Source organism: Tursiops truncatus, chromosome 4 (genome assembly GCF_011762595.2).
Source record: "Tursiops truncatus isolate mTurTru1 chromosome 4, mTurTru1.mat.Y, whole genome shotgun sequence".
NCBI classification, from domain to species: Eukaryota; Metazoa; Chordata; class Mammalia; order Artiodactyla; family Delphinidae; genus Tursiops; species Tursiops truncatus.
The window spans coordinates 63677859-63704973 of record NC_047037.1 but is presented as its reverse complement, the minus strand read 5'-3'; the positions used below and the strand labels follow the sequence as shown (position 1 = coordinate 63704973).

General features: G+C 37.7%; 1 protein-coding gene and 1 long non-coding RNA gene across 2 annotated transcripts in view; one reads left to right on the top strand and one right to left on the bottom strand.

Annotated features, from left to right (window-relative positions):
- LOC109551901 (uncharacterized) overlaps positions 1-27115 on the top strand; it is a 46198-nt gene that overhangs the window by 5819 nt on the left and 13264 nt on the right. The gene's annotated exons all lie outside the window — the stretch shown is intronic.
- Positions 21463-27115, bottom strand: part of ST6GAL1 (ST6 beta-galactoside alpha-2,6-sialyltransferase 1) — a 156393-nt gene continuing 150740 nt past the window's right edge. The window contains exon 8 of the mRNA XM_073804009.1: positions 21463-21958. Coding sequence (XP_073660110.1) covers positions 21912-21958 — 47 coding nt within the window. The 3' untranslated portion in view covers positions 21463-21911. The remainder of the gene's footprint in view (positions 21959-27115) is intronic.

The following is a 27115-nucleotide window of genomic DNA, read 5'->3' as shown; positions in this document are numbered from 1 at the left end:
TACTTGCCACATAGAAAAAAATTGAGGCTGAAAAATTTTATCAGTACCATTTATGATAAAGTGAGACTAAACCGAATGAATGGTATGTATAAAGAACTTTAGTTTGAAAGTGACAAGGACATCATCAACTCACAAGAAACACTATAAGATTCACAAATGACTAGAAGATCCTGCAATCTTCCAAACCAGTTCTGGTAATCCAGAGGACACATAGAGTAGGACAGTCAATAGGTATATCCACAACTTTTGATGAGTCTGTAGCAGGGACTCTGACTTTCTTGCAAGAGTAGGATGCTTTGAGGACTTATGATTGGTTTTCAAACCAAGTGATTATTATAACAAAGAATACTTTAAAACCGTGGATGGGATGAAGTCTTAACCTAGCCTGACAGTAATCACTGATATCCTCTTTATACCTACGGGGTGAGCTAGATGACTTTATATAGCTCTTAAGTGGCACTCATTTATATATGAACCTGATATTCTCACAAAGGCAAAAATGATAGTATTTGCATCTTTTCCTCTTTGAAGTAGGAAGTTCCCCCTTTCTTTTCACTTAGGGAAAAAAGCAGTCATTTTTTATATTGTACACTTTTTTCTTGTTAAAAGTTTGATAGTTGTTTTTTTAGTTTTGTAGGAATTTAATTTTGTGAGCTAATTACACTAGGAACTGAAGTTGAGGAATTTACATCTCACAACTTTATTAACTTTTTACACTTTATACTTTAGAAATTGATTTTAAATGAGGGTGGCAGGATGATGATGGGTAAGATTAGTGCAGTGGCATTTGACGTATGTGACTGAATGGAAGAAGGACAGCCAGTGATCTCACTGTGCATTCAAATATAAACATATAATGATTACACCGTGTAATCACCACTGACATCAAGAAATAGAAAGTTGCCAGCATTCCAGGAAATTTCTGCATGTTGCTTCCAAATTACAGCTCTTCTCCTCCCCACAGGTGACCACTATCCTGTCCTGTGTAGTAATTCCTTTTTTCTATACCAGTGGTTCTCATAGGATGGTCTGGCATCAGCATCATCTGGGAATTTGTTAGAAATGAAAATTCTTGGGCCCTTCCCCAGACCTAATACACTTATACATTTTTTTGTAGGACGCATATTTATATGATTAAAGTATAAAGCATTGATTCTCAAACTTTAGCATATATCAGAAAAACCTGGGTGGCCTATTAAGACACAGATCCTGAGCCCTACATCTAGAGTTTCTGTTGATCTCTTTCTGTTGTCTGCTTTATTCACTAATTTTAATTTTCCTATATCCTGGGTATATTTGACTCTGTGCTAGTCATTGCACTTGAAAGGTTATTTTGTAGGAATAATTGTGAGGCCTATAATGAAAATACTTTGCTCCAAAGACTGTTTGCATTTACTTCTGCCAGGCACCCAGGGGCACTACCAGTCTGGGACCACCTGTTCAGAGTTTGCTATTTCCTAGAATACTCAGGGATTGTTATTCTGTTTTACTTCTCCCCAGGTTATTCCAATTCTTGTTCACCTTCACTCTGAGATCCTGGAACCCATATTGTTGTAGGGGAAGGTCTCCTGTCAGAGTCCCCAACTTGCATGGACCCAGAGTTTTGTTTTCTATTCCCTTCTGCACCCTGAAAGGCCATCAGAATGGAGTTTCTAATTTTCTGGGATTCGCTTCAGGCGTGTCTACTTCTCTAGATTCTTGGCTTCTCTTTACTTTGTGCTGATAATTCCTTCCTCTTTTATAATCTCTTTGATGCTTTTAAAAAGATAATTTTAAATACATTTTATCCAGTTTTATAGTTGTTTTCAGCTGTAGGCCTGATGTGAACAACCTAAACGACCATTAGCAGAAACGGGAAATCTGCAAAATACATCATTAATGCACAGCAGGTTTTTAAAATACTGTGGTTTTTCAAAACATTAAAAATACATGGATGTTGATATCCTTAAAAAAAAAAACACCTTCTGTTTTTAGCTTATACCTTTATCCACACATGGGACACACAAGATGATTTTGATACAAAAACTCTCCTTGTGAAAAGATTCCCAGGGTTGCATATTTATGACATTTAATCACTCCAAAATGTTCTGACTTTTACTAGTGGGTTCCAAGGAATGCTTCCCACAATTTCAGAAAGCCTCACAAAATGCAGAGATGCGCCTAGTACAGGATCCATTTCACAGTGTGTGGCACTTTCTATGAGGTTTAGTTTTTCCATAGCTTTCACAAGTCTGGAGACATGAAATTTAGGAAGCATAAATGGTTTACACTCTTATCCCTATTAAGGTTTCTGTCTGGGATAGCACATGGAGTGCCCCAAACTTTATTTGCTGTCAAGTTCTAAGCATTTGATGGATATTTTAACCACCTCTCTCCCCGACCCCCAAAGTATATCACATCCCCTTTTTTTTCCTATGTCAGGTTGATCCCTTGAGGTAGGCAAGATTCTCAAAGAGGAAATACCCCTTCCCAACTTGTTCCTGACAAGTCAGAGCACATTCTTTCTGGGTAAGGATGCGTCTGTTATGTTTATCTTTAGGTATCTTTTGAAGGGGATTGGAAATAGACATACACTAATCCTGCATTTGACCATTTGGAAGGTAAACTGGTAGGCATTTTAGAGGTCAGAGATTGTAAGAATTTGGTGAGATGCTTCATCTTGAGTACTCTAATCAGTGCTTAGCAATTGGGATTTATAACAATCCCTGTAGGCTACGCTTGGGGTAGGAATGAACACACTCTGACAGCTATTTCTAGAGAATTTTAAGGATGTTTGACAGTCACTTGATGACGTTGGATTCCCTGAAAGGGGGAACTGTTGGTTGTGGTAAGAGCCCATGACCCCTGGAAGCTGTGGGTCAGGATACATGTCAGGATTTAACCCTGGTGGTAGCAAGAATTAGCTTATCTCAGGTGAAGGCTATAACTCAGCTAGTTAGAGCAGAGAATGCCTTAAGGTAGGACAACAGGTGCTGCTCCCAGTGCCTATCTTTTCTCTCCCTGAGATGCGCCCTGAATCTGTGGGTTTATGGGACTAGTGCAGGATGGGAGTCCCGCCAGGTTAGAGGGGCACTGAGTCTCCTCAGTCTGTTTTTTAAAATCAGTGTAGAGGGTGATGTCATTGATAGGTAAACCAGTAAATCTATACTCTAGCTACCGTATTACTGGACCTAAAGCTCATGTTTTGAATACAGACCTTCAAACTGAAACACAGAATGTAGGAACTCTCCAGTTCAGAGCTACAAATAACAAGGGGGCTTTCCATAGAGCTTTTTGCAGCCACAGACTTTTTAAATTACAAGTCATGACCCACCACAGTCTACCCCTTAGTTGACAACTTTTGTCTAGACCAATGTGATGACTCCAGACCAGCATGATGCCATCATTATTTTCATATGTCTCATCACTTAAAAATAGAAGTATTTAGTTCACAAATAATAAACTTCCTTAATGTAAATTCCCACTTTATCACAAGGTATGGAAAACCAGGACCACATGAAATTCACTCAGCTTAGCCACTTCCTTATGGATATATCTTATTGAATCCCATGTGTTTTGGGAATTGTCTGGGATATAGGTATTTTTTCTTTTTAATAGCACATGGTCCTCCTTCCTAGCTAGAATATAATATTAAGGACATGTGGTTTTAGACCACTGTATATCTTATGACTACCATTTCTTCAGCATTACTGTTGCATATATATAGTAGCTGTATCACAGATCTCTGAGTTGCTTTGTCAATCTAAACTTTGGAAATTATAAATTCTGTCCCGGATCCCAATAAGGATTTTAGGGAGCCATTTAGTGGCTCCCAGTGCTGGTCTAGTTAGTCCCAAATAGCAGCACCTACTATGTTTTTCATGCAGCCATTGGATTGGTCCTCATATCCAATAGGTAGGAGAATTAGGAGTGGGTGTACACTTTTTGCCAAAACCCGGAGTCCAGTTTCTGGTACTTAATATGGGTGTTATAAGATAAGATCTTTATGAGCATCCTTGATGTTACAAGTACTGGTGCCTATTCCCTTCAGCTCAGCCTCAAGAGAAGCATATATGGACAGGATTGGGGACTGTGCTTAGGACAGCAGGGTCCAGGAAGTATCTCAGGGTTTGGGGAATGGGTCATTTCTCTGACAGCTCCAGTTAAATGGCCAGCTACAGTTAACCCTGTTCCAGCTGATAGAGATTTCATAAGTTTATTGTGCTCCCATCTCCACATGTATCTTCTCTTATAACTGCAATAGGACCTCCATTATCACTTTTAAATTTAGCCTTTGCATAAACTATCCAGGTTCTGAAATTTACCATGATTTCGCATCCTTCAGTTGTTCTGGAATGAAGTATGTATGTTCACAGTTGAGATCTGTATTATTCTATATATGCAGCCTCTAGACTAATTAGATAACTTGGCATATGGCCAGATATATGCAGTTTAGTCTTTTCTTGAGAAAAGCCAATTATTACAGGTGTTCTGAATTACCTGAAATGTCTAGTGTGATCATTCCTTCAAGATAGAACTGCTGTTATAACCAGTGCTGTTGTATTATACTAGAATGAGGACCTTATTGGCTGTAACCTTATTTATACTGGTATTATAGCCAGACCTTCTAGAATTTATCTTCACTATCTTCAATGCGGGTACCAGATACCTCTTTGAATTTCTTTCCAAGTTTCCATGCAGAGTTAGCTCCAGCTAACAGCTGTATGTATTGGCATTGAAATTTTGGGCAACACTGGGTAAGAGCTCCTAGCCCAAGAGCCCTAGAGGAGAGCCCTGTACTCATTCACTTTACTGGGAACTAATACCTGGAATAGTACAATAAATCAATAAATATTTTTGTCCTACTGCACATCTTTGTCTTACTACCGTGAAGTCTTCATTGAGAAGACTTTCAAATGAGAGTGATATCAAGAACCCTAGCCAGTAGAACCAGTGTTCTCAAGGGAGGGGATGGTCCTCTCATTGGGTTTGGTGGCAGCCCAGTCGATTTCTTCCCTTGCATCCTTCCAAGATTTTTCTGAGTAGAAATGGTAGAAATTGTTATAGTAGAAATGGTAAAATCATCCACAGAATAGATCCAAGTCAGCTAGATGCTCTCTGTAGCTGTCCAAAGTCATCATTTGGTCAACCTAGGGTGAACTTGATAGGTAGCTAAAGGTTCTTTTTCTGTATGGGGAGAAGAGGAGAAGATGGGGCAGAGATAGCAGTTATGTCTTTCCTTTCTTTATTACCCATTCGGTGTTTCCAGACCTGTCCGTTGTTATGTCTGTTAGCCTATAGACTCCTGCAGAGGTCCCTGTGGCTTGGTTTCCATGGAACATTTGTGTCTCAACCACACCCCACTCTGTACCCCACGCTATGTACGTACTAGTCTGTTACCTGTACATAAAGCCTCCTGTTCCCTAGGGTTCCCAATGAGGAAAGTGTCCTAGTCTGAGGACACTGGCCTCCCCTCTAGGGCATTTGTTTCAGGACTGTCTGAAGTTTCGGTATTAGGGTTGAAGAGCAGACAGTAAGGTTGGTAATCGCTATTAGTTTTCTTGGTATTTCCTGACCATAACATTTATGGATTGCCCATCAATTTGGGTTTTTTTTACCCTATCTTTTAGTAGCCAGACCAGTAGGTCATTCTACTGAGAACTTTTTACATTTCCCCCCATTTTGCTTTGGTTATTTTGGGAACTGAAATTCCCAGAAGTCTCCTTAAGCCATCTTTTCCAAAACTGTGTATAAGAGACTGCTAGTTAACTACCTCTTTACTCTTTTCTTCTTCTTTATTAACAGAATCCTGATTTGCATGGAGGTGGCAATGTTCTCAGCTAAAAACCTACATTGTCCAGCCTCCACTACTGATAAGGATGACAGTGTGACACGGTTCTTGTCACTGAGGTGTAATTAAAGGTGTGGAAGGGTTTCTAGTAAAGCCCCTTAAAAGGGGATACCTCAGGGCATATGCCCTTTTGCCCTAGTTTCTTCCCCTTCTTTCTACCTGCACCTTAGAGGAGATGGTGGACATAGAATAGACATCTAGCAACAAGATTATTATGGGAGGAAAGCCAAGAGAATAGCTTGGGTCACATGTGAAAAGGCTGGGTTAACAGGCAAATAGACGCTATGTGAACTCAGACAGACTCCATAATTTTTCCACACTACCACTACCCCTGCCACCTTAGGGTTGGGGAAAAGAATTTCCTCTGTCACAGCACATCCATACTGCTCCCATATCTCTAGCACTGTTTGCAGGAGGACTGTGCTGCCATAATTTACTCTCACTATCTGAGACCTAGACTTTTTTTTGCATCTAAATCCATTAAAAATAATTATATGGCCTCTTAACCCTAAGTTCAGAAGTTAGCATTTCTTATTAATGGGAGGTCTAAGATCCTCCAGTGGAGTGGTGGCACACAATTTGAAAGAAGTTCAGAAGACAGCAAGTTAGACAATTTTGACAATTAGATTTTTTAAAAATTAATATCCACAGGTACTGGTTCTTAAAATAGTAGTAATATAAATATACCATGAGGTGGTTTGACAACACATTACCAGTTTAAATGTATATGTTCATATTTTAAGTTTTGTGGAAGTGAATTACTTTCTTTTTAGATTCCTATTTATTTTCAACCAGCTATTTCTGTCTTGTATTATTTGTAATAGTGTAACACTGGAACAGATTTAAGATCTCCAAATATAAAGGGTTATTGTGACAACTTATAAAGTTCCAAGAAAATTTGTGTATTAAGAATAGAAGTTACAAAATTGTATCTGTAAATGTCTCAGTTTATAGGAAGGTAATTTCTATGTGTACATATGTATTTTCTAGAAGGCTTTTATATCAAGCTGTTATTTTCTTTCTAGATAAATGGGATAATAGCTTTTTAGTGTTCTTTTTTCTTTAATTTTTCTGTAATGAGTTAACTTTTTTCATAAGGACAATTTTTTTAAGATTAAAAAAACTTCCTCATGATGGATAGTTAACAAGAGAAGCAGAAGAGTGTTGCTGAGAAATGAATAGCAGGAAGAAGTCAGGAACTGCAGGAACCAAGGGGCGCTTACTTTTGTTGCTGAGACACCATCATAGCTGCTGGATGACTCAGATCACTGCGGCTCAAGAACTGCTCCTGAGCTGCTGTGGGATCTGAATGGCGATGAGATGAGCCCTGGCTGTAATGCCAGGGATGCTCTTTCTTGTCTGCTTTTACTTCTTACTTCCTCATGTTACCTTCCCCCATCCCATGTTAATATGTCTCTGTGATCCTTAAAAACTGTACTTTCATTTATTCAGTGTAACACTAGAATCCAGGTTATATGCCAAACCCCTAAGTAACGCTGAGGATGTACCAGCGAGCCAAACAGACCTTCGTGGAATTACTGTCCACGGGTAGAGATAGATGCTAATCAAATCATACAGATGTATAGATTGGGACAGAATGGGATAAGAACTATGGAAGAAAAGAATTGGCTGCTAGGAAGTAGAGTTACTGGGCGAGAGGGTGGACCCACATTATATTATGCACTCAGTATGCCAATCAGAACTTGAGTTAAGCTAAGAACTGTAGGAGAGGCAAGAGTCAGGTAAGTGGCGATTGTGGTGGGGGGAAGAAGAATTTTAGACAGAGGAAACAGCATGTGTGAATGCCCTGAGCAGCAGTGAGCCTCATAGGCCTAAGGAAGTGAAAGGATGGTGGCCAGAGCATAGAAAGTAAAGAGAATGACTTGAGATGAGCGCGCAGAGGTAAGTAGAGGCCAAATCACAGAGGGCTTTGCACAGCATGATAGAATTTTATCTTTTTTCCTAAGCAAGAAAGACATTGAAAGATTTTGAACTGAAAAACACATTAATCAGGTTAGTTTTCGTACTGGCTGTGGTATGGCAAATGGATTGGAGGAAGACACAAGAATGGGATTAGAAAAAACAGGAGGTAACTGATAAATTGTAAATATCACAGTGGTCCGTTAAGAACCAGTCACAGATTCAGTCATTTATATTGCTACTCTAGTTAAATGAGACAGTATTCAGAAGCAATTGTAGGTGCTAGCCCAGAATTTGTTAGCTTAGCTAGCTATTACAGTTAGCAGTCTCTGCTTTTGAATTGGCTGCCCATCTTCACTCTTCTCTGTAATGGTCCCCATGTTTGCCATAGATAAACTGTTGAGCAGTGGCCATGTCTGAGTTATAAAGTAAACTTTCTGCTTTGCCCAAAGAATTGAAGCCACAGTTATAAAAAGGATTGAAGAAGTAATGAGTGCTTACTATTGTACCAGGCACTGGCATATGGAGTGAGTAAAAACAGAGTTCCTACCCTCATGGAACTAATTAAGTAGACTGGGGAGAGTATTAAATCTTGCAGATGTAATTACAGACTGTGAGATGACCATGTCTACTTGGCTTGTCAGCCACTAAACAAAACCTTAAGGTATATTCTTCATGGATCCCAGACCGAGGGCTACCTGGTATGATTGTGCAATTGGGGTGTGACACAAAGATGGCTGGCCAAGGAAGTTAGTGGAGACTAAAGCTCTGTCAGAATTTCCCTTGCCAAGCCATGCCCTTGTGCAAGGCTACATCTTTGCAAAGGAAGGGTATGTTTTTCTTTGTACTAAGGTGTCAGTAGCATCTTTTCCTCTGATATTAGAAGGGAATTCCCTATTTTCAAAATTGAATGGGAGGCTCTACCTTGTAATTGTGTAGCTGACTTGAGCACAGAAATGTATCTGAGGTGAATGTAAAAGACATGAGTGGGTATAATTGTAGACTTAGAAAAAATGGAAAATAAAACTGGAAGATGAAAAGGCCGAGGACATTGATGTTTTTAGGGCATAAATTTTTGAAAAATAGATCCTACGTCTGCAGGAATTAGAGCAATATTAAAGACCTAAGACAAAGTAGATAAAGACAACCCAGTGGTGGGACAGTGGAGGAAAGAGCTGGACTATGCATTACAGTAGTGGTTATTCTGGGTTGAATGAACTTGTAGGCATCACGTTGGGAAAAGCTGTGGTGGAGGAAAAAGGGATCCATGTATAAAATGATGTATTTCTGTATCCTGAGCCTAGCTAATTGAACAAATCTTTACTCCCAAATTTTAAAATGTCAGACTTCGTTCTGAAATCATGGACTCTGTTTGTAGAAATGGTCTTTGCTTCTGGGAAGAATCTTTTTTTTTTAACATCTTTATTGGAGTATAATTGCTTTACAATGCTGGGAAGAATCTTGTCAGAATAAATCCAGAAACAAAAAGGAGAGAACAAGGAGCCTGGTATCTTGAAGTCATGGCTCTTGCCAACAGTTGTATCATATTGGACAACTGGAGCAGACCTCTCTGAGCCTTAGTATTTCATCTGAAAATTAGAGGCTACTTTCCTTGGTAGGTTATGAATCTTGAAAGGTATTGAGGAAAAAACTCTGTATACTGTGAGGCAATAAGAAGGGTAAGTTTTTCATTAAATGCTGAGTTTCAGTGGCCTGACTCTGCTCTGGGTTTAGCTGGCTGGTCAGCAGAATCTCTACCTTGGAACAGCCTCTTTCTGAGTGGAGGTCTGGGCTGGCTTCTGGCGGCACCAAGGGCTTTGACTACACTCTGGCACTGATAATTGAAAAAAATTTTAGTCGTACAGATTCAAGACAATAAGTTTCCTAACTCAGATTATGTTTTGAGCACAGGCCATACGTCTTCTAATGGAATCTGTGGTCAGTTAGGATCTTCTCTCCTTTTGATGAGGCCCATAAAATCGAGGTAACTGTCACGCACCAGCACCAACCGTAACAGAAACATTAGAGAGCTCCGTCCCTCTTGGCTGCTGGTTTGTTGGACATCTGCAGCCTGCACAGGACTGGTCCACTGCTCCTCAGGATCAGTCCCTCACTTGCCTTCTTCCTCTTGACAGATATTTTGAGCTAGTGAGGATCATAGAAAAGAGTGGGAAGATAAATAAAAGTATCTATCAGCTTTTTTTTCCTCTTGTGGTCATTGCTAAAACAATAGCAGCCAAAATGAAGTTTAATCCCTGTGTAACTTCTGACTAGAGCAAGAACCCTAAAAATAAAAGGCAATTCAATGTGTCTTCCCACATTGGTAGGAAGATTGCCCTCCCCACTTTCTAAGTTGCTGAGACAGAAGTACAAAGTTCGATTTATGCCCATCTGAAAGGATGTTGAAGTTCAGTTTGTGTGAGGACACTGAATTGGACACTAGAAGGTCAGCAGATTGGCAAGGTGGTCCAGGTGATAGGAAGATGTGTCATCCACATTGAACATGTGCAGCAGGAGAAGGCTTATATCCGTGTTGGTATTCACCCCAGGCAGGTGGTTATTGCTAGGACAAAACTGAGCTAAAACTGCAAAAAGACCCTTGAACATAAAGCCAAATGTCACCCAATAAGGAAGTAAAAGGACAACTGTAAGGAAGAAACAATTGAAGTGATGCAGGAATAAAATAATCTTATCTACAACTTCCATTAAGAAATGCTAAAATTAGTATGTGTATGTATATATATATCGATCAACAGATAGATTTGTTTAATATAATTCATTTATGTACATAAATATAAATTCATGTGTATATATTCATAAACATATGTCTAATATCTTTATGAAGACTCATGGGGAAATTTCCTTATGTACACATTAAAAATAATTTTGCTTCTCATAAATGACAGATTTGTCTAATTTTTGGAGACCCTGATCTTGTAACAGACCAAGTTCCTCATTTTCATGGAGTGTTCTGATGCCCAGAGCACACATATGACAGAAAAATGGGCAAAAGATTTTAACAGACTACATATATACACAAGAAAGTAATAAAAAATGGCTCTTAAAACATATAAAAAGATATCTAGCCTTACTCAGAGAAATGCAAAGTAAAATTACAATGAAATACTATTTCTCGTCTATCAGATTAGGGAAAGTTGGATAATATGATACCCCTTGAGTGTTTAGCTCTGGTGACCAGAGGGGAGTGTGCTGCAGGACCCCATAGGATGTCTCCTACATAAGGCCACTTCTCCAAGATCAAGGAGATGTAACTGACCTACCTAATACATAGAAATAAACATAGAGAATTAGGCAAAATGAGGAGATAGAGAAATATGTTTCAAACAAGATAAAACCCTGGAAAAAGAACTAAGTGAAGTAGAGATACCCAATAAGAGTTCAACGTAATGATCATAAAGATAATCATCAAACTTGAGAGAAGAATAGACACAGGATTTTAATAAAGAGTTAGAAAATATAAATAAGAACCAAACACAGCTGAAGAATACAATAACTGAAATTAAAAATACACTAGAGGGAATTCCCTGGTGGCACAGTGGTTAAGAATCCGCCTACCAATGCAGGGGACATGGGTTCGAGCCCTGGTCTGGGAAGATCCCACATGCCTCGGAGCAGCTGAGCCCGTGAGCCACAAGTACTGAGCCTGCACTCTAGAGCCTGTGTGCCACAACTACTGAACCCATGTGCCACAACTACTGAAGCCTGTGCACCTAGAGCCTGTGCTCCACGAGAGAAGCCACTGCAACGAGAAGCCTGCGCACTGCAACGAAGAGTAGCCCCCGCTCACTGCAACTAGAGAAAGCCTGCACGCAGCAACAAAGACCCAATGCAGCCAAAAATAAGTAAATAAATAAATATTAATTTATTTAAATAAATAGATAAAAATACACTAGAAGGAATCAACAATAGATAAAATGATACAGAGGATGGATCAGCAAACTGGAAGGCAGAGTAGTGGATATCACCCAAGCTGAACAGAAGAAAGAAAAAATCCAATGAGATATCACATCACATCTGTAAGAAGGGCTATTATCAAAAAGACAAATAAGTGTTGATGAAGATGTGGAGAAAAGAGAACACTAATGCACTGTTGGTGGGAATGAAAATTGGTGCAGCCACTGTGGAAAACAGTATGGAGTTTCCTCAAAAAATTAAAAATAGAATTACTGTATGTTTCAGCAATTCCTGCATATTTATCTGAAGAAAATAAAAATGAAAACTCTAATTTGAAATGATACCCCATTGTTCATAGCAACATTATTTACAATAGCCAAAACATGGAAGCTTTTTATTTTATACATAGTAGTTTCTACCACTTAATCCCCTGCCACTATCTTGCCCCTCCCCCTACTGATAACCACTAGTTTTTTCTCTGTATCTGTGAGTCTGCTGCTTTTTTGTTTTATTCACTAGTTTATTTTTTAGATTCTACATATAAGTGATATAATTCGCTATTTGTCTTTCTCTGACTTATTTCACTTTGCATAATATTATCCATGTCCATCTATGTTGATGCAAATGGCAAAATTTCATTCTTTTTTATAGCTGGGTAATAATAATATATATTATTCATCTGTTGATGAATACTTGGGATGCTTCCACATCTTGACTATTGTATATAATGCTGCTATGAACATTAGGGTGCATGTATCTTTTTGAATTAGTGTTCTTGTTTTTTTCAGATATATACCCAGGAGTGGAATTGTTGGGTCATATGGTAGTTGTAGTTTTAGGTTTTTTTAAAACCTCCATACTGTTTTCCACAGTGGCTGCAACAAGTTATATTCCCAACAACAGTGTAGGAGGGTTCCCTTTTCTCTGTGTCCTCTCCAATATTCATTATTTGTGTTCTTTCTGATGATAGCCATTCTGACAGGTGTGAGGTGAATATCTCATTGTGGTTTTGATTTGCATTTCCCTGATTATTAGTGATGTCAAGCATCTTTTCATGGGGCTATTGGCCATCTGCATTTCCTCTTCAGAAAAAATGTCTATTCAGTTCTTCTGTCCATTTTTTAATTGGGTTGTTTGTTTTATGTTGAGTTGTATGAGCTATTTATATACTTTGGATATTAACTCCTAATCAGTCATATCATTTGCAAATATTTTCTCACATTCAGTAGGTTGTCTTTTCATTTGTCAATGGTTTCCGATGTGCAAAAGCTTTTAAGTTTAATTAGGTCCCATTTGTTCATTTTTGCTTTTAGTTCCTTTGCTTTAGGAGACAGATCCAAAAAAAATATTGCTGCAATTTATGTCAAAGAGTGTCCTGCCTATGTTTTCCTCTAGGAGTTTTATGGTTTCCGGTCTCACATTTAGGTCTTTAATCCATTTTGAGTTTATTTTTGTGTATAGTGTTAAGAGAATGTTCTAACTTCACTATTTTTACATGTAGCTATCCAGTTTTCCTACCACCACTTATTGAAGAGACTGTGTTTTCTCCATTGTATATTCTTGCCTCCTTTGTTGTAGATTAATTGACCATGAGTGTGTGTGCCTATTTCTGGGCTTTCTCTCCTGTTCCATTGATCTGTGTGTCCATTTTTGTAACAGTACCATACTGTTTTGATTACTATAGCTTTGTAGTATAATCTGAAGCCAGGGAGCATGATTACTCCAGCTCTGTTCTTTCTCAAGATTGTTTTGGCTATTCAGGGTCTTTTGTGTTTCCATACAAATTTAAAAATTTTTTGTTCTAGTTCTGTGAAAAATGCCATTGGCATTTTGATAGAAATTGCATTGAATCTATAGATTGCCTTGGGTAGTATGGTCATTTTAACAATATTAATTCTTCCAGCCCAAGAACATGGTATATCTTTCCATCTGTTTGTGTCATCCTCCATTTCTTTCATCAGTGTCTTAGAGTTTTCTAAGTACAGGCCTTTTACCTCCTAAGGTAGGTTTATTCCTAGGTATTTTATTCTTTTGACCTGATGGTAAGTGGAATTGTTTCCTTAATTTATCTTTCTGATAGTTTGTTGTTAGTACATAGAAATGAAACAGATTTCTGTATGTTAATTTGGTATCCTGCAACCTTACTGAATTCATTGATGAGGTCTAGTAGTTTTCTGGTGGTGTCTTTAGGATTTTCCAAGTATAGTATCATGTCATCTGCAAACAGTGGCAGCCTTACCTCCTCCCTTCCAGTTTGGGTTCCTTCCTTTTCTATTTCTTGTCCAACCACTGTGGCCAGGATTTCCAATACTATTTTGAATAAAAGTAGCACGAGTGGGCATCCTTGTCCTGTTGCCAATCCTAGAGGAAATGCTTTCAGCTTTTCACTATTGAGTATGATGTTAGCTGTGGTTTTATTTAACTTTTTACCTTCCAGTGTTCCTTTTCAGTAGTACCTCTGAACTCCTACACAGTGTCTGTGTAATAGGTAGGATCTAATTTCATCTTTATCTCTTCTTGAAACTTCCATTTTTAAATGCATTATTTCTAATTTGTCAAAACATATATTATTATTCTCAACTCAGACTTTAAGTCTTAGATCTATAATTAAATATATTAAAAACTCACAGAATTCTGGTCCCAGTTGTGTAATAATGAGCTTGGAAGTCACCACTTTGTCCCAACAATAAGCAAAAAGCTTAACATACTGAAAAATTCACAACTCCTCTTGGATCTGTAAGAGGAGGTTGGACACAGGGCAAATGTTTGCTCCCAGGATTGGACAGACAGATGAATACAGGGAGTCATGGCTTGCCTAAGCAGAAACCTCCCACAAGTGGAAAACACCATGGCAACTAGTACAAGAGTAGGAATATATGAACTGTAATTTGACAAATTACTAGAGGCGCAGTGTGGATAACTCTGAGAGTTAAAAACACCAGAGATACCTAGTCTTGCGGGGAGGGGTGGATGGTTAGGGGCGGGCACAGTTTTGTGAGTTTACATCTAGGAGCTTGACCAGATTTTCACGATAAATATTGGAGAAAAGTCTCCTTACACTTCCCTCAGGGGAAGGGGAAAGAAATCATTTCAAAATATGCCAGAGCACTCTGTTCTTTGTAACAAGGCCTGCCCTCAGAAGAAACTAGTTAACCAGAACCTAGCCTGCTAGGGTTTTATCAGACCTAACTGTCTCAGGGGAGGGAAAGTATACTATTCCAGCCCACTCTAGCCTTCTTGTTCCACCTAAAGGGGGGAGAAGAGAAACTGAGAAACCCTGTGAAGTTCGCAGTCCAGAGGTACAGACCCACTAAACAACTGAGACATAATCATAGGACTATAAATGCTTCCCCTTCCCCCACACCTTATCACCACATTTCTAAAGGCCTATTTATAGCAGTTCCTTTTTTTTTTTTGCGGTACGTGGCCCTCTCACTGCTGTGACCTCTCCCGTTGCGGAGCACAGGCTCCGGACGCGCAGGCTCAGCGGCCACGGCTCACGGGCCCAGCCGCTCCGCGGCATGTGGGATCCTCCCGGACTGGGGCACGAACCCGTGTCCCCTGCATCGGCAGGCGGACTGTCAACCACTGCGCCACCAGGGAAGCCCTAGCAGTTCCTTTTAACCAGTATATCACATTCAGCTATTGAGAAAAATTACAAGGTATATTAAAATGCAAAAAAACACAGTTTAAAGAGACAGAGCAAGCATCAGACCCAGTCATGGCAGGAATGTTGGAATTATCAGCCCAGGGAATTTAAAATAATTATGAATAATATGCTAAGGGCTGTAAAGGATAAAGTAGACAGCATGTAAGAAGAGATGGGCGGGGACTTACCTGGTGGCGCAGTGGTTAAGAATCCATCTGCCAATGCAGGGGACACGGGTTCAAGCCCTGGTCTGGGAAGATCCCACATGCTGCGGAGCAACTAAGCCTCTGCGGCACAACTACTGAATCTGCTCTAGAGCCCGTGAGCCACAACTACTGAGCCCACGCACCTAGAGCCGGTGCTCTGCCTCAAGAGAAGCCACTGCAATGAGAAGTCTGCACACCGCAACAAAGACCCAACACAGCCAAAAATAAATTTATTTAAAAAAACAGAAACAAGTTTGGTAGCTATCTTATAAACACTGTAATTTAGAAGACAACTGCATCATGTTTTTACAAAAAAAAAAAAAGATGGGCAATGTAGCAGAGTGATGGAAACCCTAAGAAATAAATGCTAACAATCAAAAACACTGTGACAGAAATGAAGAATGCTTTTGGTGGGCTTATTAGTAAACTGGACACAGCTAAGGAAAGAATCTCTGAGCTTGAGCATATATCAAAAGAGAACTCCAAAACTGAAAAGCAAAAAGACAAAAAAAAAAGCTAGAACAATATCCAAGGACTGTGAGACAACTATAAAAGCTGTACATGTAATGAGAATATCAGAAGAAGAAAAACAACGAACAGAAAAAAATATATGAAATAATAATGATTAAGAATTTCCCCCCCCCCAAAAAAAAAAAAAAAAAAGAATTTCCCCCAAATTAATGTCAGGTACCAAACCAGGAAACCTAGGGAATACCACCAAGTAGGATAGATGCAAAAAATACTATACCTAGGCACATCATTTTCAAACTATACAAAATCAAAAATAAAGAAAAAACCCTGAAAGAAGCCGGAGGAAAAAATACTTTTAAATTTTGGCCACAGCGTGCGGCATGTGGGATCCCTGACCAGGGATCGAACCTGCACCCCCTGCAGTGGAAGCGTAGAGTCTTAACCACTGGACTGCCAGGCAAGTCCCAAAAATACTTTATTTATAGAGGAATAAAAATAAGAATTACATGCAACTTCTCAGAAACCGTGCAAGCAAAAGTATGGAGTGAAATATTTATTGTTGAGAGAAGAAAACCACCACCCTAAAATGCTGTACCCTAGAATTCTGACCCAATGGAATTATTCTTGAAAAGTAAAGGAGAAACAAAGACTCTCTCAAGCAAACAAAAATTGAGGGAATTTGTTTCCAGTAGATCTGCCTTGCAAGAAATGTTAAAAGAAGTTCTTTAGTGAGAAGGAAAATGTAGGTCAGAAACTTGGATCTATATACAGAAAGGAAGAGCATTGAAGAAGCAGTCAGTGGAGGTAAAAGAAAAACTTTCATTTTTCTTATTCTGAATTGACCTCACAGATAACAGTTTGTTTAAAATAATAATATAGCAACAATGTAGTAAATTACGTATGCTTACAGATATATCATACATAATATATGCACACACAAATATGCTTAGTTGTGCTTATATATAAGTGAAATGAATGACAACAATGATACAAACAACCGGAGGGAGGAATTAGGATTATTCTGCTGTTATAAGGTACTGACACTACTGTTAAGTGATATTCAAAAGTAGATTTGCATTAGTCATAAATGTATATTGCAAACCTTGAGTCAACCTCTTAAAAAGTTAAAAAAGAAGTATAACTGGAAGACAAAAATAGGAACAAAGAACAAGGGCAACAAATAGGAAACAGTAACAAATATGGTAGATATTAATCCAACTATTATCAATAATCACTCTGAATGTCAATGGTCTAAATGCACCAATTAAAAGACAGAGATTGCCAGAGTATATTATTAAAAAACAAGACCCAACAATATGTTTTCTACAAGAAACCCACTTTAAATATAAAGACACATATAGATTAAAAGTAAATGGATGGAAAAAATATAACATGCTAACATTAATCAAAAGAAAGCAGGAGAAGCTATATTAATTTCAGACAGACTTCAAAGCAAAGAAAACTATCAGAAATAGAGAAGGGCAATACATTTGGACAAAGGGGTCAATTCTCCAAGAAGACGTAAGAGTCCTTAATGTGTACGCACCTAACAACAGAGCATCAAACTATGTAAGGCAAAAACTGATAGATGAGAAATAGATGAATCAACTATCATAGTTGGAGACTTTAACACTCCTCCATTAGAAATGGATAGATCCAGCAGGCAGAAAATCAGTAAGAACATAGTTGAATTCAATAGCATCATCATACTGGATATAATTGACATCTATAGACTACTTCATCCAACAACAGCAGAATACACATTTATCTCAAGCTCATATGAAACATTCACCGAGATAAACTACATTCTGGGCCATAAAATACACTTTAACAAATTTAAAATAATAAAAATCGTACAATGTATGCTTTCAGACTACAATGGAATTAAACTAAAAGTCAGTAACAGATTAGTGGATATCCCAAAATATATGGAGATTAAACAACACACTTCTAAATAACACATGGGTTAAAAAAGAAATCACAAGAAAAATTTTTAAATGTTTGGAACTAAATGAATATAACAACACAGTTCATCAAAATTTGTCGGATTCAGCAAAAGCAGTGCTTAGAGGAAATTTTATAGCTTCAAATGCATATGTTAAAAAGGAAGAAATACCTAAAATCAATAATCTACGTTTCCACCTTAGAAAACTAGAAAAGGAAGAGCAAATTAAATCCAAAGTAAGCAGAATAAAAGAAAGAATAAGATTTAGAGCAGAAATCAATGAAATTGAAAACAGAAAATCAATAGAAAAAATCAACAAAACCAAAAACTAGGTGTTTTGTTTTTAACTATTTACTGTTTTTTTGCTTTTTTTAAAAAAAAATTTTATTGAAGTATAGTTGATTTACAATGTTGTGTTAGTTTCTGGTGTACAGCAAAGTGATTCAGTTATACATATATATATTCTTTTTCATATTCTTTTCCATTATGGTTTATTACAGGATATTGAATATAGTTCCCTGTGCTATACAGTAGAACCTTGTTGTTTATCTATTTTATATATAGTAGTTTGTATCTGCTAATCCCAAACTCCTAACTTATCCCTCCCCCACCCCCTTTCCCCTTTGGTAACCATAAGTTTGTTTTCTTTTTATTTTTTAAATTTTTTTATTGAAGTATAGTTGATTTACAATGCTGTGTTAGTTTCAGGTGTACAGCAAAGTGATTCAGTTCTGTATGTATATATTTTTTTCTTTTTCAGATTCTTTTCCCTTATAGGTTATTACAAAATATTGAGTGTAGTTCCCTGTGCTATACAGTAGATCCTTGTTGGTTATCTATTTTATATACAGTAGTCTGTATATGTTAATTCCAAACTCCTAATTTATCCCTCCCACCCCTTTCCCCTTTGGTAACCATAAGTTTGTTTTGTCTGTGGGTCTATTTCTGCTTTGTAATAAGTCCATTTGTATCACTTTTGTTAGATTCTACATAGAAGAGATATCATTTAATATTTGTCTTTCTCTGACTGACTTATTTCACTTAGTATGATAATCTCTAGGTCCATCCATGTAGCTGTAAATGGCATTATTTCATTCTTTTTTATGGTTAATATTCCATTGTGTGTGTGTGTATCTCACATCTTCTTTATTCATTCATCTGTCAATGAACATTTAGGTTGTTTCCATGCCTTGGAACAATATCTTGGAAACTATTACTATTGTAATAGTACTGCTATGAACATTGGGGTGCATGTATCTTTTCAAATTAGAGTGTTCTCCAGATATATGCCCAGGAATGGAATTGCTAGATTATATGGCAACTCTATTTTTAGCTTTTTAAGGAACCCTCCATACTGTTAAAAACTAGGTTTTTGAAAGATCAATAGAATTGATAAGCCTTTAGCCAGGTTAACTAACAAAAAGCTTACCAACATCTGCTTAGAATATAGAAATATGAAAATAAAAATCACTTCCATTATTACAGTTAGAAAACGCAGGACAGTGTACAAAATTGCAGCTTTTCTTGAACTCATTAGATAACCAAGGTTACAGAATGACTGGTTATCTTAACTCTGAGGAAATACAGGAGTCTCTAAAGAGACACAAACACTGACTCAGTTGTGGCAAAGCACAGGAAGAAAATGAGGCCACATCATAAGTAGAGAAGAAAAATTCAGCTAACATTTTTAACTAATTGCTAAAGTCTGAATATGACTGTAGGATAATTCGAGAGAATGGTATCCCTAGGAGCCATAGAAATAAGTGAGTTTGTCCCTACTTGGAAGCTTTTCTCAGTGGACTCCCAGAAGGTATTTATTCACAAAAAATACTGATTGGCAGGGCAGGAGGTTAGAGGAGACAGCATCCCTTGAGGTACAAGCCTGAAGGAAGGGAGCAGTCACTACTACAGGAAAGGCAGAAACTGCTTTTAAACTGCTAAGGGCAGGAAAACTGTGGCTGGAGGAAGGGAAAGAAAAAAAATCCTGGGCTCAGACTACTATAGGTCTCCTACCACTGGGGGAGGGCAGGATCACTGAGAAGGTCTCACCTCCAAAACCCAGGGACATAGGGCCTACCTAAGACTGAGGTGGGAGCGAGACAAGAGAGAATCATCCTGCCCCAACCAGCCTACCAAGCGCTGGCAGTAAGTAAGAAGCGAGGCAACTACTACTGAGGGTGGAGAGACCTCCTCTCTGAAATGCAGGCAAAGGCAAACAGTAAAGGCCTAAAGCTGAGAGTGGAGCAGGAACACTGAGGGAAACGCTCAAGTAAACCTGTCTCTCCATAAGAACAAAGTAACACTAGAATTGGATGCCAGTGGTGAACTGAAAGTGAACAAAGAACAACCAAACCCAACCCCAGCTCAATTCCTGACTACATTGACTCAACCCCTCCTATATGTATGGCCTAGTGGAAGAAGATCACCCAATTCCAGGCATAAATATACTTACCTTAATCTTTACTGTCGTACTCACAATGTATGGCTTTCAACCAAAATACATAAAACACAAAAAGCAAAAACAAAAATATAATTCATAGTCAAGAAACAAAGTAATTAACAGATCTGGACTCATATATGACTCAGATTTGGGAACTTGGGCTTAAATAACTATAATATACTGAAGGGCCTAGCAGACAAGGTGGACAACATGTATGAACAGAGGGAGAATTTCAGCATAAAAATGAAAACTAGAAAAAAGAGTCAAAAAACATGGTAAGAGACAAAATATATGCATTTATGATTAAAAAAAAATACTCAGTGTATTTCTATTCCCTCTGTGATAAAGAAGTCTTCAAAAACCCTACAGTCTTATACTTAACTGGTGAAAGATTGACTTCTTTGATGCTACGATCAGAAACAAAGCAAGGATGTCTACTCCCAAAACTCCTACTTAACATCAAACGAGTTCAGTAAGGCAAGAAGAAGTAATTCCATACATATTGGAAAAGAAGAAATAAAACATCTCCATTCATGGATGAAATGATTTTATATATGGAAAATGCCAAAGATTCTATGAAATATCCTACAAAACAGATACTAGAAAGTAATAAGAGAAGTTGTCAAGATACAATTGAATATATATATTGTAGAAATGATTAGAAATTAAAAATTTTAAATAGTACCAATTATACCAAAACATGAAGAACTTACATATAAATCTCAAAATATGTGCAGGATTATATGCTGAAAGTTACAAAACACCAATGAAAGAAAGCAAAGCCCTAAATAAATGGAGATATACACTGTATTCATAGATTAGAAAATTCAATATTGTTAAATTGTCATTTTGAAATTGATCTATAATTTCAACAGAATTCCAATCAGAAACATAGTAGGCTCTCTTGTAGAAGTAGACAAGTCGATTCTAAAATTTATATGGAAATACAAAGGACCTAGAATACCCAAAACAGCTTTGAAAAAAACAGCAATGTTGAAGAACTCTGTACTACCTGATTTTGATACTTATGATAAAACTATAGTAATCAAGCCAGTGTGGGCTTGGTGAAAAAATAGACATGTACAATGAAGGAATGAGATTGTTTTATTAGGTTATCTTGGAGTTGACCATTTCAGATTAACTTTCTTATCTATATAGCAAATCCTTTCAATTTGTAGATTCATGTTTTATTTCTGGGACGTTTTCTTCAACTATAATTTTAAATAATAGTTCCATTGTTTTATAATTCTTCTTCAAGGGCTCCAGTTATATCTAAATTGCATTGCCTGTCTTCTGTGTCAATCATTTCCTTCCTGACTCTTTTTACTTTATCTTATTTCCTTTTCTTGGCTGATTATTTGTCTTTCTTCGGTGCTGCTTGTTAAATTTCCGTTTGAGTCCATTCTCCCTTGGGTGCTGTAGTGAGTTAAATGTCGGCCTCCCAAAAGATATGTCCACTTCAAACCCATTAATGTGACTTTATTTGGAAAAGGGGGTTTTGCAAATGTAATTAAGTTAAGGATCTTGAGATGAGATCATCCTAGCTTAGCTGGGTGGGCCCGAATTCCAATGGCAATTGTCCCTAGAAGAGAAGAGAAGGGAAGGGAGAGAAGACATTTAGAAAAGAGGGCAATATGAAGATGGAGGTGGAGATTAGAATAATGCATATATAAACAAAGAACATCAAGGATTTCTGGCAGTCACCAGAAGCTAGGAGAGAGGGATGAAAACTAGGAGAGCACTTCCAGGAGAAACCAGCCCTGCTGACACCTTGATTTCAGACTTCTGGCCTCCAGAACTGTGAGAGAACCAATTGCTATTGTTTTAAGTCACCCAGTTTGTGGTAATTTGTTAAGGCAGCCTTAGGAAACAAATGCTTAAAATTTACTTTTCAATTTTAAGATAATTTTTCTTCTTGTTCTATTTATTCCTTGAGTTCAAGTAACTTTTTAAAATATCTTCCTATTTTTTTCCAAATCCATTTATGTTTTTAATTTCTGATTGAAGATAGCTTTTCTTATTTCCAAATACTCGTTTTAGGGTTATTTAGAAAATTGCATGGTGTTGCAATTTTCTTTCACTTCATGGTTGTTTGGGTTTTTTGTGTGTTTGTTTTTTAACATCTTTATTGGGGTATAATTGCTTTACAATGGTGTGCTAGTTTCTGCTTTATAACAAAGTGAATCAGTTATACATATACATATGTTCCCATATCTCTTCCCTCTTGCGTCTCCCTCCCTCCCACCCTCCCTATCCCACCCTTCCAGGGGGTCACAAAGCACCGAGCTGATCTCCCTGTGCTTATGTGGCTGCTTCCCACTAGCTATCCACCTGTTGTTTTGTTTTTTATCTTTCTTGGAATGGTGGAGGAGTTTCATTGCTTGAGATGTTTGATTCTCTCTGTCTTTCTAAGTAGCTTCGCATAGATTTATTCCATTTTCTTCAGTTGTTTTTGCAACTTTGTGATAGTTTACAAGATTCTTAGTTTAGTGATGCCCTCTTCTGTCAATATGGCGAAGTACAATTTCTTTAATGCTTGTTTTTTGTATGTTCTGTATTAGAGATCTAAGCCTATTATGTGCATGGAAGAATGTAAAGATTTATCTTAAGACCCTCACCTTTCCAGTTCAGTATGATTGAAGCTTATTGCTGTCTCAGGAAGAGCAGAAGCACACAGTATTCTTGCATTACCCCAGGGTGCTATCTTCACATTTCCTTATGGGAATGCTTTCTCTAAGCCATCCCCAACTTTACTCCCTATTTCCTTCTCTCCTTCCATGTGCCCTCTGCCTCTGGAAACCACTGTTTAGGTAGGTCTCACAAAAGCAAGCAGGCTTAAACCAACAATAAAGCACTCATAGGGAAAAAAAGGGACAGAATTAACATAGAAGAAAGGCAAAGGGAATTCCTGAGATGATGATGAAATGAAATTCTATGGCAACACCTTGTTTAGTGTAAGATTAGAGATCACCAGCTCAGGAGGGATGACTCCCTCACAACCCCTCCTCAAAAAATGAAGGTAATAGAATGTCTAATATTTATAAATAAATATACTGAGAAAAGTTTTACAGCTCTGTCAGAATTTGGGGATAAACTGGTTATACTACCAAAACAAAAAAAAACCCACTAAGCAAGCAAAAATTTAATCATTAACTCCTGGGAGGGGGATAGGTTTGTTTCTTTTTTCTTTGAATTTTATTTTATTATATTTTTATACAGCAGGTTCCTATTAATTATCCATTTTATACATATTAGTGTATACGTGTCAATCCCAATCTTCCACTTCATCCCACCACCACCCCTACCCCGCCACTTTCCCCCCTTGGTGTCCATACGTTTGTTCTCTACATCTGTGTCTCTATTTCTGCCCTACAAACCGGTTCATCTGTACCATTTTTCTAGGTTCCACATATATGTGTTAATATACGATATTTGTTTTTCTCTTTCTGACTTAGTTCACTCTGTATGACAGTTTCTGGATCCATCCACATCCCTACAAATGACCCAATTTCATTCCTTTTTATGGCTGAGTAATACTCCATTGTATATATGTATCACATCTTCTTTATCCATTCCTCTGTCAGTGGACATTTAGGTTGCTTCCATGACCTGGCTATTGTAAATAGCGCTGCAATGAACATTGGGGTCCATGTGTCTTTTTGAATTATGGTTTTCTCTGGGTATATGCCCAGTAGTGGGATTGCTGGGTCATATGGTAGTTCTATTTTTAGTTTTTTAAGGAACCGCCATACTGTTCTCCATACCGGCTATATCAATTTACATTCCCACCAACAGTGCAAGAGGGTGCCCTTTTCTCCGCACCCTCTCCAGCATTTGTTCTCTGTAGATTTTCTGATGATTCCCATTCTAACTGGTGTGAGGTGATACCTCATTGTAGTTTTGATTTGCATTTCCCTAATAATTAGTGATGTTGAGCAGGTTTTCATGTGCTTCTGGGTCATCTGTATGTCTTCTTTGGAGAAATGTCTATTTAGGTCTTCTGCCCATCTTTTGATTGGGTTGTTTGTTTGTTTGTTTTGCGGTACATGGGCCTCTCACCGCTGTGGCCCCTCCCGCCATGGAGCACAGGCTCTGGACACGCAGGCTCAGCGGCCATGGCTCACGGGCCCAGCCGCTCCGCGGCATGTGGGATCTTCCTAGACCGGGGCACGAACCCGTGTCCCCTGCATCGGCAGGCGGACTCTCAACCACTGCACCACCAGGGAAGCCCGGTTGTTTGTTTTTTTAATGTTGAACTGCATGATCTGTTTATATATTTTGGAGATTAATCCTTTGTCCGTTCATTCTTTTGCAAATATTTTCTCCCATTCTCAGGGTTGTCATTGTGTCTTGTTTGTAGTTTCCTTTGCTTTGCAAAAGCTTTTAAGTTTCATTAGGTCCCATTTGTTTATTTTTGTTTTAATTTCCATTACTCTAGGGGGTGGATCAAAAAATGTCTTGCTGTGATTTATGTCAAAGAGTATTCTTCCTATGTTTTCTCTAAGAGTTTTAGTGTCCAGTCTTACATTTAGGTCTCTAATCCATTTTGAGTTTATTTTTGTGTATGGTGTTAGGGAGTGTTCTAATTTCATTCTTTTCCATGTAGCTGTCCAGTTTTCCCAGCACCACTCATTGAAGAGACTGTCTTTTCTCCATTGTATATCTTTGCCTCCTTTGTCATAGATTAGTTGACAATAGGTGCGTGGGTTTATCTCTGGGCTTTCTATCTTGTTCCACTGATCTATGTTTCTGTTTTTGTGCCAGTACCATATTGCCTTGATTACTGTAGCTTTGTAGTATAGTCTGAAGTCAGGGAGTCTGATTCCTGGGGTCTTTTGTGTCTCCATACAAATTTTAAGATGATTTGTTCCAGTTCCGTAAAAAATGCCATTGGTAATTTGATAGGGATTGCATTGAATCTGTGGATTGCTTTGGGTAGAATAGTCATTTTCACAATATTCATTCTTCTAATCCAAGAACATGGTATATCTCTCTATCTGTTGGTATCATCTTTAATTTCTTTCATCAGTATCTTATAATTTTCTGCATACAGGTCTTTTTTCTCCTTAGGTAGGTTTATTCCTAGGTGTTTTATTCTTTTTCTTGCAATGGTAAATGGGAGTGTTTCTTTAATTTCTCTTTCAGATTTTTCATCATTAGTGTACAGGGATGCAAGAGATTTCTGTGCATTAATTTTGTATCCTGCTACTTTACCAAATTCATTAATTATAATCTAGCAGTTTTCTGTTAGCATCTTTAGGATTCTGTACGTATAGTATTATGTCATCTGCAAACAGTGACAGTTTCACTTCTTTTCCGATTTGTATTCCTTTTATTTCTTTTTCTACTCTGATTTCCATGGCTAAAACTTCCAAAACTATGTTGAATAATAGTGGTGAGAGTGGGCAACCTTGTCTTGTTCCGGATCTTAGTGGAAATGGTTTCAGTTTTTCACCATTGAGAACGATGTTGGCTGTGGGTGTGTCATATATGACCTTTATTATGTTGAGGTAAGTTCCGTCTATGCCTGCTTTCTGGAGAGTTTTTATCATAAATGGGACTTGAATTTTGTCAACAGCTTTCTCTGCATCTATTGAGATTATGATCTGGTTTTTATCCTTCAGTTTGTTAATATGGTGTATCCCATTGATTGATTTGCGTATATTGAAGAATCCTTGCATTCCTGGGATAAACCCCACTTGATCATGGTGTGTGATCCTTTTAATGTGCTATTGGATTCTGTTCGCTAATATTTTGTTAAGGATTTTTACATCTCTGTTCATCAGTGATACTGGCCTTTAGTTTTTGGGGGTTTTTTTCCGTCACATCTTTGTCTGGTTTTGGTATCAGGATGATGGTGGCCTCGTAGAATGAGTTTGGGAGTGTTCCTCCTCTGCTATATTTTGGAAGAGTTTGAGAAGGATAGGTGTTAGCTCTTCTCTAAATGTTTGATAGAATTGGCCTGTAAAGCCATCTGGTCCTGGGCTTTTGTTTGTTGGAAGTTTTTTAATCACAGTTTCAATTTCAGTGCTTGTGATTGGTGTTTATATTTTCTATTTCTTCCTGGTTCAGTCTCGGGAGGTTGTGCTTTTCTAAGAATTTGTCCATTTCTTTCAGGTTGTCCATTTTATTGGCATATAGTTGCTTGTAGTAATCTCTCATGATCCTTTCTGTTTCTGCAGTGTCAGTTGTTACGTCTCCTTGTACATTTGTAGTTCTGTTGATTTTTCTCGCTTTTTTTCTTGATGAGTCTGGCTAATGGTTTATCAATTTTGTTTATGTTCTCAAAGAACCAGCTTTTAGTTTTATTGATGTCTGCTATCGTTTCCTTCATTTCTTTTTCATTTATTTCTGATCTGATCTTTATGATTTCTTTCCTTCTGCTAACTTTGGGGTTTTTTTTTGTTCTTCTTTGTCTAATTGCTTTAGTTGTAAGGTTAGGTTGTTTATTTGAGATGTTTCTTGTTTCTTGAGGTAGGATTGTATTGCTATAAACTTCCCTCTTAGAACTGCTTTTGCTGCATCCCATAGGTTTTGGGTCATCGTGTTTTCATTATCATTTGTTTCTAGATATTTTTTGATTTCCTCTTTGATTTCTTCAGTGATCACTTCGTTATTAAGTAGTGTATTGTTTAGCCTCCATGTGTTTGTATTTTTTATGGGGTTTTTTTCCTGTAATTGATATCTAGTCTCATAACGTTGTGGTCAGAAAAGATGCTTGTTACGATTTCAGTTTTCT